This window comes from Phaethon lepturus, unplaced genomic scaffold (assembly GCF_000687285.1).
Source record: "Phaethon lepturus isolate BGI_N335 unplaced genomic scaffold, ASM68728v1 scaffold44930, whole genome shotgun sequence".
Classification (NCBI taxonomy): domain Eukaryota; kingdom Metazoa; phylum Chordata; class Aves; order Phaethontiformes; family Phaethontidae; genus Phaethon; species Phaethon lepturus.
Window position 1 is genome coordinate 1 of NW_010510623.1, and position 15,824 is coordinate 15,824.

At 42.0% G+C, this 15,824-nt stretch overlaps 1 protein-coding gene across 1 annotated transcript; it reads left to right on the plus strand.

Annotated features, from left to right (window-relative positions):
- The first annotated feature begins 3,277 nt into the window (after positions 1-3,277).
- Positions 3,278-5,624, plus strand: SCG2 (secretogranin II). Its single transcript, XM_010297583.1, has one exon. The coding sequence runs from the start codon at positions 3,278-3,280 to the stop codon at positions 5,159-5,161; it is 1,884 nt and encodes a 627-aa protein (XP_010295885.1). The 3' UTR covers positions 5,162-5,624.
- Positions 5,625-15,824: the final 10,200 nt, after the last annotated feature.

Consider the following 15,824-nt stretch of genomic DNA (forward strand, 5'->3'; position numbering starts at 1 on the left):
GTTGTCGCTGGGGGGGGGGTGTGTTTGCAAGGAAACACACCTATAAAATAGAGACCTATAGACATATTTTTTAATATGTATCTATTATCAGGGTCGTTGGTGGCTGAAGCCGGGAAGTAGAGCATTTCTCTTTCTGTGCGATTGCGTTCAGTCGTGCTGGCTCACCAACACGACACTTCAGCTGCATCAAAATATAGGCTGCAACCACAATCTGACTAACTCTCCAGCTGTATACATATGCAACTGCTCCTTATATTCATCGAGCCGCTTGGAGTTTGGGGTTTTTCCCCTTCTCCTCACCTCATTCTTATTTTGTTCATGGTTGGAGTCCCTTGCACAGGATAAAGGGTTAGACATGCTTTAAAAAAAAGGCAAATTTACTGCAGTCGTGTCATTTATTGCAAAACTAAATGGGAGGAAGAGTCTGTGAAATATTTCTTTATTTTATTTTCCTTATGGAAAAGTGCTGTTGGATTCCCCCTCAGCCTCTCAGGGCAGGGACTCATCTGTAGGAAAGGAAAGATTGTGAGTTTTCATCACAAATTCTCTCTGGAAACATTATGTTCACATCAGAGATGACTGCTGAAAGGGATCAAGAGAGAAAATTACTGCTACCATGGAAACATCCCAGAAAGGATATTTATTGTTTTGTCTGTTTTCTGGAGAACTTCTGTCAGTCTGCATTGCCTTTGTACACATTATATTGTGAACTTGATTGCCTCATTTTGTAAATAGGAACTCCTACATTTTTTGGCCAAAAGATTATTTTCCTGTTTGTTAGGTGCTAATAGAGGAGGAAACAGGCTCCCCAGAACCTAGGCTACCTTCACAATTAGCCATCTGTGCACAAAACAGCCATTTTAGCATGTTGTCCTTTGAGAGGCACAGAAGAGAATGTGTTAATATAGATCCTAAAGACAGTCTAAAACAGCCTGTGTTTTCTCAAAACCCATGGAATTAAAGTCTGATGGGCTGGGGAGGAGTCCTCTTACCCTAGATAATGCAGTATGTTTAATGACGAGATTTTTATGACCTGAACTCAAAAGAAACCGTTCCCCAATCCTTTTGACAAGGCTTTCAAGTATCATGTACCAATAAATTAGAAGTGAAAACTGAGCTAGAGACAAATACACCCAAAATATCTAGAGAGGAGGCAATGACCTGTTATTCCCACAAAGGGCATATCCAGCTGAGCAACATCCTGGTGGAACGCCAAACTAAACTTCGCCTGGCTATGTGCATTTTGATTTTGACGCGATGCCGACGACGCTGACAAAGGCTGTGACAATACCTAACCAGGTGCAGCGGAGTAGGTTGAGTTCCAGGTCTCTGGGAGTGGGAGGTGTCTGGCAGATAATTATGGAACAACTCTGCCTTTCCCCTGCCCTCGGGAAGGACAGAGTTTCTCATGCACTGACCAAACGAACTCTATTCATAACCAGTCTCTGCTGGAAAAGAAAGTCTTATTTTCATTTTCATACAATAAGTAGCGACATGCTGCTTTTCTTTTTCATGGAGCTAGATAGATATACATTTATGTATAGGACTAGTGCCTTTTCTGTGACAGAAAACAAAGCGATGCATTGCCTTTGTTTCAGGGCAAACTCAAATCTGGAGGGGGGGATCTTTTAATCAGCTGTTGTGAACTAATCCTTTGTGAAATCAATGCTTAACCAGATCCAGAAATGTGGGGGGAAATTGATTGTTATTATGGCTGTTAGCTTGCCCAGGCATACTGAGGGGAAAAAAGCAGCTCTCTGAACTGGTACTGCTTTAATTATTTAGTTATGTCACATTACGTTAGGAACAAGAACTGAGCGGAAAAATCTACAAGTGAGCTGAAATGAGCATATTCACGCTCACTTTCTACTTACAGCAGCAGGTAAATAGTGGTATACGTAGCTCTTTCAGCCTGTCATGAATAACCAGCATCTCAACAGGATGCTTTTACCAAGCCAAAAACCAAAGGAACCAAAATAGGTCAATTAATCAAAGTGGTTTCTATCTTTATAATTTCTTTCTCATTATTGTACTTTATTCATTAGTGTAACTGGATCAGAAAAGAGTCTAATCTGTCTCCTAGCCCCAGCGTACCAGTGCCTGAGCATCTCCTGGGAAATAAGTGACAGCAATTTTTCCCTTCACTGGGTGGAGTGTGCTCAGCTCCCCGCAGGACTGGGCTTGTGCAGCTGTACCTCATACACACCAACACTATAATCTTCTTAATTCAGTCAGAGGAATATTTTTCCCACTTCTGTTCTGGAGTTTATTGTTGGCTAGTGCAAGCTGGACAGACTGACTAGACATGGGCTTCTACTGATCTATTCTAACTGAATTTAGCTCACTTTTGCCAATGGTCATGTTTCTGCCTGCCCTGGGACCTGATTCAATCTCTGCTGAAGTGAAGGAAAGAATGAATGAATGAAACCTACCTACTCGAGCATTTCTGGATGGGTTTTAAAGGATTCCATAAAATTATATTGTACCTTTAGGATAAATTATAGTTTGTCCTTCATATAGGGGATAATTGCCCATAGGAAAATGGTTCACTCATACAACCTCTTCGCTAAAATCCACCTGTAACACAAAGAATATATTTTTTTAAATGAAATCCCCAAAAACGAAGTAATAACACTAACAATAAAGACAGAAATAAACTTGCAAGTCATTTTATAGGCCATGTTCTCTACTTCATTACATTGATGTTATTGCAGTCTAGCACCATTCAGTGGTATTACCCCGCCACGAAATTAGATGCCCTATGGAACAATCTCACAAAATAATTCTGTGTGCAGTTTTAATATTAATATTTTGAGCAGCATTTAAATATATTGATATACTGGTTTTGCCATTTGAAGCCTTCATTTTCATAATCAAAATGACATCTAGATTTCTCTATGGTCATTTCAGGAGCTATATAGGATTTGTATTTTATATTTAGGTGCTGCCATTGGAAAATTGGTGTTCATAAAGTACATTGAACATAGAGATAAGAACTTTCTAGCACAGGAAACCAATAGTTTCCAGTATAACTAAGGAACGATAAGAAAGATTCAGAAAATCTCAGATTTCCACAACAATTTATGGCTTCCATGTATGACTTACACTAGGTTTCCATAATTAATAAAAACATGTGTAGTGCCGGTGGTATTCTTCATTATAAGTTCCAGTTTAAAATAACAACCACTATTTTGCTTGTCCGTTTGCTAAGTCTGTCTCCATATGTTAACTGCTGCTTCTTTCTTCTTCTTCTTTATTTCAAGGAAATATTTTAAATATGGCAGAAACTAAAACCTTCCAAATTGAAGCAGCCTCTGCTCTCACCTTTTTCTGTGTCGTAATCTGTTGGGTTGATGCAGCTTCCTTCCAGCAGCATCAGCTGCTTCAGAAAGATCCAGACTATGTGATGAAAAACTTACAGAGGTTCCCAAATCCCGATATGATCAAAGCTTTGGAATACATAGAAGATCTTCGCAAGCAAACTAACAAGGGAGAAAGCAGCCCTGATTACAACTCCTACCAAAGTGTCCCATATCTCCTGCAACAGAAAGAAAGCAAAGATCAGGTTCACCTACCAGATAATGTAAGGGATTCTTTGACTGACGATGAGTCCCATTGGGTTAAGGTAATGTTGGAAGCCTTGCGGCAAGCTGAGAAAGAGTCAAAAGCTGGCCCAAAGGAGAATAAACCTTATGGTCTGAGTTCAGATAACAACTTTCCAGCTGCAGTAACTGATGATTATGAGGCTTACAAGTGGCCCGAGAGGTGGCAAAAATATCTCAAAATGCCACTTGGGCACTACGAAGACAGTTCAAGAGACAGTCCCTTCAAGCGTACTAACGAAATAGTGGAAGAGCAATACACACCCCAAAGCCTTGCTACGTTGGAGTCTGTGTTTCAGGAGTTGGGGAAGATGGCAGGACCTAGTAACCACAAGAAAGAAAGGCTGGATGAGGACCAGAAATTGTATACAGATGATGAAGATGATGTATATAAAGTGAATAACATTGCCTATGAAGATGTGGTTGGAGGTGAAGACTGGAATCCCATAGAGGAGAAGGTGGAAAGTCAAACCCAGGAAGAGATAAAAGATAGCAAAGAGGAAATTGATAAACATGAAGAGGAGATTGATGATGAAATGAAAAGATCAGGGAAACTCAGCTTCCTCGAGGATGAAATAAGAAGAGACAATAAAGATCAAATGTCAGAGGATGTTTCAAAGCTAATGAACTATTACCTGAAGAGGCTGATGGGCGGTGCTGCAAATAGGAAATTAAGGACTGGAGGAGAACTTGAGGAAAAAAGAGCACCCACATTTTTGGATAAGCAACTCGATCCTCAGTCTATAGCTCAGCTGATAGAAGTCTCAAGGAATTTACAAATTCCTCCTGAGGATTTAATAGACATGTTGAAAGCTGGAGAGAAAAAGCAGCTTCAGAGTGAAAGGTTGGAAGCTGAGCAGGAAGCAGAATTCCCAGAAGACCTCGATGAGATCGTTGAAACTAATCTAGGACAGAGCGATATATTTAAAAATAATGTAAACTCTAAAAATGGGTACATGAAGCAGCCTCTTAATGTTATCCCAGAAAATCTACCTGAAGACCTCAATATTGAAGATATTGTCAGTCTTCTGGGAACTGACAATTTAGCTAATCAGAATCCCTCCTACTTACTAAATCATCTTAATCAAGAGAATGATTTGCCAAGACTGTCTTACATTCCCAGAAGATTGAAAGGGCACCCATTTCCGAAAGCTGCCTGGATGAACGATTTGGAAAGGCGACAAATGGAGTATGAGAAACTGAACGAGAAGGATGAAGAGCTAGCCGATTACTTGGCAAAGGTGCTGGCAAAATATCCCGAAGTTATCAATACGAACCAGATGAAACGAGTCCCAGTTCCAGCTTCTGAAAACGACTTGCAGGACGATGACCAGCTGGAGCAGGCCATCAGGGAGCACCTAAGCCAGCTGGGACCACAGGAGGCCGCAAAGTTGACTTCGCTCAGCAAAAGGCTTTCTATGGCTGGGGAAACCGATGACACGCAAAACAGGCAGTATCTGGATGAGGATATGCTAGCAAAGGTGCTGGAATATCTAAAACAGGAGAAATCAGAGCTTGAAAGAGATCACATTACTAAGCGGGCAATGGAAAATATGTAATTGTTCCCCAAATATTATTTCTCTTCAATGTGTTGACTTCTATCCCAATTCAGTTGTGATTTCTTCCCGCTCTCCCACTAAACAACCTATGGTAGACTACTTACCATTGAACAGTCTGCATATCTTTCTCCGAGCTGTTATATTGTTTATTGGTATACTTATATATGTTATAAATTATGGGGCAAACCACAAATTGCTTCGAGTGTTTTAAGAAACAACTTAATGAAATCAAGTAAAACTATAATATGTAAACACATGACCTTTGCATTGTTAATAAAACATGATAAATGAACAGTGACAATTATAATTTGAAATTTTTAAGATTAATTGGATTATTTTGTTACTGTCTGTAGTGTTTTTTGTGGAGTATCAAATAAAAAAATAAAGCATTATATATAGTTTTATTTACAAGGCTTTTTCTATTCAGTGTTTTATTGTTGATGAATAAATTATTTCTGGACAAGAGACTGTGTTTCTTTGTGGTAGTTGATAAAGTCATAGTAAGTTGAAACAGAAACATGTATGTTTTACTTCTACAGGTAATCCTTCTAGAAGTCTGTTATTCTACTGTAGTATTCTACAGTTAATTGATAGCTTATACTTCTGGTTTTTCTGGGAACTGACTGGCATTATCTTTAAGGGCAGCGTGCACTTAAAGAAGAGCTTGCTCAAGTCAACCAGGGCAATAACTGCATTACCTTTTTTGAAAATTGGGCCCCCCCATAATTAATGATTATGTATTTCTTGGCAGTGGGACGAAAATAAGTGATCTGTCCAGCTAAGGCAGACTCCATGATGAAGCACTGAAAAAATACAAAATTGAACCTTTGGTTGCGAGTAGCAGCAGCTCTGGGAAGCTCTGACGAAGTAAACGGGAAGCAGATGGGTTCCTCGCCATCTCTCATGATGGCTGCCATGAATAAAGAGACAGGCTTCAAGGCAGGGAAAGCAGAGAACTCGCCCTATAGGTAACATCACTTTTTTTCTTTAATAAAAATATTATTTTCCAGTTCATTAAATGGCCATTACAGGTATACATAAGTATATATAGAACCTTTGTTTTTCACTACATTACCTAGACACTTGAAATGTCTCTTGAGCTCCTGTTAAGACCTGCAGTGGATGTTCTGGAAAAGCTACGGCTCCTTTACAGAACGAAACGTGCTTGTGTAACTCCGAGTCAGACACGGTTTTCACTAGGCGTGCTCAGGCATAAGCACTTCCGGGATTATAGTTTAAAAGCGGTTTCCCCTGTTGCATCCTTCAGCAACTCATCTCTGCTAAGTGGGGTGGGGATGATTTTTGGTGAGGCTGTGTCTAATGAAGCAAAGTACAAAGGCTGCAGAAATAAGACTTCATCTTCAGTGTCAGCATTACCCCGAGCAGTCACAGACAATAGGAGTTCAGTCAGAGCTCTTGCTTTGGGCCACGGCAAAATCCTTCAGCTTCCTGTACTCGGATGAGTCGAAACATTAGACACAGAATTGAAAAAATACCAGAGTTAAATTCACTTTTGTAAAGAAGGACAAACCTGTTGCCTTTTGATATGCACTTGCTTGTGACACTGATAACTTAGAATCACTATTTTATTCAAAACAAAATTGTGCTTTAAAAAAATAACGATTTTTATCACCTTGATTCCTAATACTCTTATATTCTCTTTGATGCTAATACTTCTCCGGCAATCCCCACAGTCCAGTAAATTTCCTTTTGATCAAATCAGTAACATCTGTGATTTAATAATTAAGTATGTAATATGTAAAACTGAGGAAGAATCATAAAAACATAGAATCAAGGAATTATAGACTATCTTGACTTGGAAGGGACCCATAAGGATCATCGAGTCCAACTCCCTACTCTGCAGAGGGCTACCTCAAACTAAACCATGTGACTAAAAGCATCGTCCAGACAAGAGCGCTGAGAATTAAATGAATGTTTGCTATTTTCAGTGAGCAAGGTTAATAATTTTATACATGTCTTCCAAGGTCGTATTTTAACAGGAGACTGTACTTGCTGCCCTTAGTCACACACACACAGAGTAACAAAGCCTAACTCCACAGCCAACTTGCTAGAGACCTTGGTTTTTTTCCAGGGCTGTAGTTAAATGCTTTTTTTTCTTTTCTTGTGGGGAAAAAAGAATCAGTTCACATAAATATTTTCATGAAAGGAAATAATGGGCAGCCAGAGAAGCAGGAGGCCGTCTGAAGGCCAGAGATGCCCAGCCGACACAGGCGCTGTGCCACGGGTGGCTGGGAGGGAACCCAGCAGCCGGTGTCACAGCGTTGGCTGCGCACACCTCTGCCTCTCCTGGGTGTAGCAAGGGCGTTTTCCCCACCACTTCATCTCATGAACCAGGTGAGGAATCGTTTGTCAATCTTTGCAAAACATCTCTCCCAGAAGAAGAGTTTTTGGGAAAGGCTGGCTGCACAGGCTCTGCTGCCATCCAGGGACAGCAGCCCCTTGGGAGCAGCCTGCTGTCCCGTGGCTGCTTCGATGGAGGCATACGGCGGTCACAAACATGCTGCTCAACACACATAACAAACATGGTACCAGACTAAATAATTAAAAATATCTTAAGCAGGGCTTGGGCAAAGCTCATTGAAGATGAGAGTAACCTCCTCCCCGACTCTTGCACAGACCCTGAAACAACACATTTCTCCTGCCCCAGACGGCTCAAAGCACGAGCAGGATATCAAGGTGGCTCAGAACGTGTTTTCTTGTGTTTCCTTTGTGCAGCAGTAGCCTTAAAGCACGTGTGTGTACATGTGCCCTCTGGCCCAGCTCTGGGCCGGTAATAAAGTCGCACATCAAAGCTATCACCCCGCACCACGTGTGCTACCACGCAGCCACGGTACAGTGCATGTTGCGGGTTTTGTCCTCATGGCTAAAATAGGTGCAAATTTACCTATTTTTTTCACAGCGACAGTTAAAACTGCATTTTTTTCCCCTTTTTCTGACCTCCTTTCTTACGAATGGCGACAGACAACGGTGCTTTAAAAAGAAGCTTTTCCATTTCCCCCCTCGCCCCCGCCATACAGGGCCGAGCAACACGTTGCTCTGGCAGCCAGGAGGCAGCGGCAGGAGAGGCTGTGCAGCTGTGCCGCATCCCAGCAGCACATCCCAGTGCAGAGAAAATTAAGATGAAAGTGCTTTGAAGCACCAAACTTTGCTTCTGCTTTGTCCTAAAATTGTGCTCGGACAGCCTCTGCCACAACCCACCCAGCCCTGCCGTGGGTCTTTGCACCGTGCTCCGGTGCAAAAACCTTGAGCCGGCACCGCAGTTACCCTACGCCACCAAAGGTCCCCTGACTTGAGGGCTTTCCTAAGGGGCTTGGCTCAGGGCGTGTTTGATATTATCTTCAAGTGGAAAACAAGATCACCAAGCAATGGGTTTTATGGTTTAAAGGGTTTTGGGTTTTTTAAAGTCAATGTAAAATGTTGAATGCATCAAAACAATGTTGTTTTACAGCAGGTATGTTAATGTAGCGTGCTATTGTTATTCTTACCTCTTTAGCTGATCTCATTCTTTTCAAAAGGATGATTTCAGTGAAGGGACAGAGGTTCAGACGTCCCTGTTTCAGCCATTATTCCTTGAACGTGTACCAGGCAATAATATACCCAACGTACAAGGCGTGCAGACCTAGAAGAGATGCCACAGAAAAGAGACATGGTCAAGCATGACCGGTGGTAGTTTTAAGTTCCTTAGTTCCATTCCCCTCCTACCACCGCCCATAGTACTCCCTTCCCCTGGGCTACCTAGGCTCCCGCGCAGACCAAAGCCCGGAGGAGCTGTTTAGCATAAACGCTGCCTCCAGGCTCTTGCTCAAGGACAGCTCAATTAAAATTTTGGATACTAGAATGATTTTGGATCTAAGGAACCAGAGGTACAAACCCACGCATAAGAGGACAGATTCCTTCAGACTGTGTAGAAGAAGAAAATAAGCTTTGGAAAATCCAAACCTTGGCCTGAACTACACCACTTTTTATAAGAACGTCTCACTTACGGGGTGTGCAAGCCATAAGGGACTTTGTTGTTTGTCACTTGTCTTCATAAACGAGAAAAGGGATGTTGACCTGGAAATAACAAAATTGCACACTGAATAACAGAACTAATGTGGAACTTTAAAGCTGATTTCAAGCTAAAAAGTGACCTCAATACCCTTTCCTCTCTGAGACACAGAAAGTAGATGACTAATCTCCCTATGAAGTACTTAATTTCTAACAAATGAACCTCCAGCTCCATTTTTAAATGAAATGAGCAAATATTAAATAGGCAGCACCCTCTCGGTAACTATAGCTGCCTCTTGCTATGTAACCAAAGCTCCTGCAGAAGAGCAGATAGTTATATCTGAATACGCCAGGCAGCGTTATCAAAACGTACATCACAACATGAGATCTGCTCCATTAAAGCCACTCCAGAGCCACCCCCTGCAGAGAGGCTGTGTAGTGCTTAATTGTTCTTAATAGCCACAGCCGCTCCCGCTTTCATTTGTCTGTGTTTTATGTTTTCCTTACGAGTATAGTGGGACAAGCAGTCACGTTGTTAATAATGCACACAGAATACATAATCCATAACAGATACACTATCAAGCTTATTATTATAATTACATACAAAATAAAGTGACCATCCTGCAATTTTTACTCAGGCCAAAGGAAGAAGTAGATTTTTAATTCCTCTTTTGTGCTATGATGTGACAGCATCCCAGATGCAGCTGGTTTGTAGTCTCTGTTTATCAGTGGCTTTTGTCCAGCAAGGAAAAACGTTTCTGCTCACATCTTCCTCTTAAAACCTGCGGTAAGCTCCACTGTGTCCTCATATCTAAGGTCCTCCCTAACAAGCAGACTGAATAGAAATTCTTCATGTGGTTTGAATGTAACAAGCTGCTGAACACCTTCCTCGAGACCCAAGGGAGTTCTTCTTTGTACATACACCAAAATTCATCGTATTGGTATCCATAAGAGTTAATACCTTTTTGTTTTTTCGTTAATTCACATGCTACTGCGAGTGTTTTGTTTACATCTGCATCCTGACGGTCCATTATCTTGTCAGCTAGGGATCTTAAATGAGAACATTTGTTGATTCAAAAATTAATGTAACCACATTATCTCATCTGAAGAAATTAGATTCTTGCCATTATTTTTTTTCTAAACGGCTATTTCCACGTTGCAGTGGAAGGGGTTGGACTCGTGTATAGTATGACAGTCGTTAGTACTTCTCAAAGCACTTTACAAGACACCTTGTTTTGCAGGGGAAGTGGTGCGAGACATCTATGATTTTCTTGACGCGGCACAGGGCAAGCCGAGGCTGGAACCCGGGCGTCCTGAGCCGTGCTTTGCTTCACAGCTTTATTCTGCCATTCTTGCTGTTGCTAGCTAATAAGAAGACTCATGACTCAAACCTGCTTCTCCAGGCAAACCTTGCTCAAACAAATCTTCCATTACTTCACGGAACGTCAAACGTAACGTCATGGGAGTGGAGGACTTCTGTGGACAACAGTCCCGTGCGGGTGAGAGCCACGTGGGAAGTGTGTTCCCTGGAGCACCCCTTACCTCCTCCCGAGATGCACAACACCGGTCAGTGGCTATTTACTACACGATGCGTAAATCCATACAGACACAGCTGGATGCCAGCTGCACTTCGCATTTGTTCAGCACTTCCAGAGAGGTTTCTGTGAGCTGCAAGGCGCTCCAGCTCGCAGCAGCAGGCAGGTGCAGAGCCTCTAGTCCATCAAGTGGAAAGGAGAAGCCCTGAATCAGAGCTGATTATCTGAAGAGCCACGTTATTCCTGACTTTTGGATCATTTGAAAACATTTGAGATCGTTAATAATTCATTTGCAGATGTTGCAGAGCTCTAAAAGTGGCTGATTAAATGCATTTGACGTTTCTCTTGAGAGAGACTGTTATTCCAGGAAACCACTCGGTATCTGCAAATGTCTTGGAATTAGCGTAGTCAAAATTACAGGTTCATTTACAATGTTTTCCCCTCATAAAGGAAGAAAAGCAACCTCTGATTCCAAATGTAATGTACACTGGTGAATAACTATAGCACAATTATTTTAAATTCACTGCAGCCATTCAGCAGAGCTGCTAGGGAATGACTAGCGGTCCAATGCAGAGAGCTCTGCCTTCCTTTGCCAAGACAAAAACCTGCAGACAACGAACCACGCAGGTCCTACGCACTTGGGGGAGGAGAGCTAGAAAATGGTTGTCTGGCAACGCCCCAGTTCCTACAATTGCTGCTCCATGATACGCTTCCCAAAAACCTTCCTGGCGTCTGCCTAAAAATAGAGCCCCTGGTTTTATCCTGGCAGAAAAACCAGCCTCTGACGGGGCAGCACGCTGGGAGGGCCACAAAGCAGCCAAGTTCTCTGGGTCAGATAAGCAGGATCCAGGACTGGCTCTAAAAGAAATAATGATCTTTATACCATCTTTGTGGCTCCCTGATAATGTCACCAAATTTGAGTCCGCTGGATGTGTTTGGTTTCACGCTTAAGTTAGAGTAAATCTCTTCTGGTGTAGCTGTGGGCTGCATTTCGTACCACTCCATTTCAATGCCTAGATGAGAACTAAGCATTTATGCAAATTTCAGCATTTATTTTTCAAGTAGGTGACCCACATCAGGGCAGTTCTCCTACTACTCTGCTTCCTGCAGCCACCACCACTGGGCCATCTCATCTACTGGAGATGGTGGGATCCACCCCTGCCAGAACGTTGCTCAAGGTCACCTTGGTAAAGCCTTTTTGGGTAATTTTCCTCTTGCCCTAAGCTCATGCCAACACACAGAAGAGAAGGCACACTGCACCTGTCTGTTGAGATCTCTAGGCGAAACACATGGTCGTTCTTTATTGTCTATTAAAACTCTTTCCAGAACCATACTTCCTTTAAACAGATCTTTTTTCCAGCTCAAATTTTAGGTTCCACTTAGATTCACATTGTAGACCTGTTACCCCTAAACGCAAAAAGAAACCTTCCATCCCCACTTCTCTCTCTCCTCTTTAACCTAAGAGAAGGCATCAGACTATTTGGATGAGATGCAACATAATTTCTGCAAGGAACACATTTTCTGTCATGGATATGTGTTTTGCCACCTACTAATAAATGTCATAGCAGAGCAACGAAGCACTTAGACACTACCAGTAGTTGTACTCCCGTATTAAGTATGTAAGAGCCAGGCCATGAACAATATGTACAGACACAGAAAATGTAAAAATAAAGACAAATCATTAAAAGGGATAAAATCAACATTCCTTGCTTGTCATTCGTGTAGCATAACAAGGGGAGATGTGTTAAATCTCTGCAAGTAGGTTTTGGGATGCAAACGTAATCTGACAGGAAAACTGTTTTCTACGAGGTTAAATTTACTCAGATCCAACATACAATCAGTTGATTTTCTTCTTACAAATACGAGTGCAACAAGGTAGAAACTTTGCACTAGTGACTAGTATAGTGAAGGAGACTAAGAAAAAAAACCTGAAAATGTTATTTTTTATGTAAATCTGCAACTACCATAATATTCCACCAGTTAATTTAGACAACAGAAATGTTGTTACTGTACAAACTCACAAGGCCTTTAGTCTTACGCGTGGCCCTGGACTTTGCTTTCCTAGCAGCAATGGTCAGGTTGAATTTGTTTATGTGTATTTTTGGCTTTCTAATTTCTATTTTAAAACTGTCAGCTCCCTCCCGGTCCCCCTCCTCACCGGAGTTTACAGTCTGAAGCTGGTGCCACCACAGTCACACGAACCTTGAGGGATGGCTGGGGCACACTGGTGCTCTGGTGCCATGACGTTCTGTCTTCTGCATGCCTGAGCCTCCCCCTCACAATGAAGGGGTCCCATCCAAAGGATCTTTAGCTGCGGGGAATGACTCATGGATAGTTTCATTCTAGAAAAAAATCAGTGTTGAAAACACCACAACTATGAACAATTAAAAAAAAAAAAAGAAAACTTTGCAAGGAAATTTATCAAACCCTCAACTTTATAGTATCTTTCTTACTTGTTACAAAAATACTAGTTTTATTTTAGTTTTATGTTGTTTCTCTTCTCCTTTTAAAGTCAGCACGCTGCACTTTGCTGATCCTACGCAGGAGTTGAAAGCTACTGGCCGCTTTCGAATTTGGCAGCACCTTTCACATCGGTCTGATTTATATCCGACACAACACAGGTGAACCTAACAGCTTCACATAATTCTGTACCGTATAGCACTGTGTGTTTCCATGCCAGTAAACTTTGTGCTATCCCAAGTAACGAGGACATACTTAAGCTGAAGCTCAACCCCAGCCCAAAGAAGATGTGGTGGTGGGAATGGGACACCCAGCCTCCACCAGGGACAGACCAATGTTCAATGCCGTCTTTGCAGCCCCATCTCCCCCTCCCTAGTGTGGAGAAAATCGGGGACTGTATAAATAAATAAAGCCAGTATAAATACTTTGAGACACCCAGACCAACACACAGCTAAAACATACAGTTTAACATGTAGTTTAAAAAAAAAATCACCTCACATGGGGAGCCACAGAGCAAGTCTGATTTTCTTCAGCGCTTGCTTTGGCCATGAAGTTCCTTTAAGGTTAGCTTAACACGCCCTCTGCGGAGCTGATCGCTGCTTCACGCATAGATGGCCACACCAGACTCCAAATCCCTCGGCTCCAAACGAAGATGCTATTTATAGGTCCCCCTTAGCCCTCCCCGCTTGCCTTCCAAACAGGCTGAAGTATCAACTCCGAAAATACAAAACTCTGTTCAAGCACAGAGATGAGAACGGAAGGGATGTTAAGCAGTTTGCACATTAAAAATAAGCTAAGATAAATTGTGGCAGGCAGGTCGAGTCCCCGAGGAACAATATTTTGACAACAGCCTTCCAAGAAATTTCTGAAGTGCGATCATTATAATCAATACATGCTCAAACACCTTTTCCCATCCATCTAATCTACAAGTAGACTGCCAGAAAATCTGATTACCTTTATTTCGTTAACCCTGCTAAAGGCAACATTTACGTTTTTAATTTAATACTGGATGCTCTCCGAAGAGCTCTCCAAAGCCAGGTGATGAATGAGCTGGGGAGGCCCTCCCGTCCCTACCGCTCGGCTACCACCGCCTGCCACAGAGAAGGTAAAGGGTGACTGGCCATGCCGCAGCCCGAGGGAGCTGTCTGGGGGAAACTGGACTGGCAACTGCCCGCGGATCCGCAGGAGTGCCAAGGAGCCCAGGTCTCCTGGGCAACCGTAGGTGTTAGGGACCCTTCGGTCTTTGAGCTGACACCTCAGTGGTTGCTTTCTTGGCTAACTCATTTGTTAATCAGGTCACGTAATTTCCTTTTCTTCCATTTACAATCCTCCTGGCTCAGCTCGGTGCATGACTCAGTAAGCCTGGCTTAATCATCTTAATCATAAATTCTGAGTCTATTTCATTGCTGATAAAGTTCTCGCTGACCAGCTCCTACAGCTAAAATATTCAGAATGGAAAAAAACCCTGGGACTTCACCTTCGGATTGTGGATATTTTTTAAAATTAACTCCCATGCTACAACACCTTTCCAAAGAAGCAGCCAAAACCAGCAGCAGGTTGTTTTCTAAACACATAAAATATGTGACCTTTTAAAAAATACATACCAAGCTGCAAAGAGAGAGTAGAACTTAGTTATCTTACACCAAGACTGTTGGGAAATTTGTCGTTTTCCTAAGGAAATGACTTTGCCTTGTAGCTCACCTTTTGTAGCGCACACCTTTCTGCCTGTGCAATTATTATCCAGTACTCAATCTCCTCAATAGTCTAATGCTGATGTCCTTAGGAAGTGATTTTTTTAGTAGTCTTCTTGATGACCATGTGTTTTGTGGCACCTGGAAATAGATGGACTACATTTTCTAGGCTAGTTGCATATTTTACTCATTGAGTCGTACATTTCTGTGGCTGTGGCTTCCTATGTGTCGAGATAGAAAAACAAAACCATTTGCCCAAGATATGATTATTTGTCCTCCTACATATCCTATGAGTACAAAGTTGGATTTATAGTTTGTTCTTTCACTTTACATCTTTCAAAAGCCAAGGAATAGGAATGCATTGCTTTATCAATTCTCAGTGGGTGAACACGGGAATTGCAGTGCATATGTGCGTGTATATCTATCTATCTATCTATCTATATCTATCTATATCTATCTATCTCACCTTATAAAAAAAGCTATTGGGGTATACAAAATAGCAGGGGCTTTAGTTAAGCTGTTGCTACAGACAGGACAGAAAAAGATGGAAAGCGAGCAAGCAAGCCCCTGCTCGATATTCATGGGATAGAAATGAGGCATGGGGGGGCCTCTTCTGCCACCAGATATGACTTGGGCAGCAGGAGATGGGTCTTTAGCTTGATTTTCTCACAAGGCAGGCACCAGCCCTGGCTAATCTGTGCTTCCACTACTTATGCAGATTTCTGGTAAAAGAAACTATAGCCAGGGATACTATTCCCCTAAAAATATTATGACCTTTGGAAATGTAAAAATAATTTGACTGCCTAAAACTGAGCATCTACATTAAAACAGCTAATCTTTCAAAGTCGCTATGCCTTCGCAAGCCAGAGAAAATGTTGAAACCACCAGGCTTTGCACTGTCTTTTCCTTATAAATAGACACGTTGCGTACTGGGGTAATTTACCGCAGTTCTGCTGACTTCATTGAGCA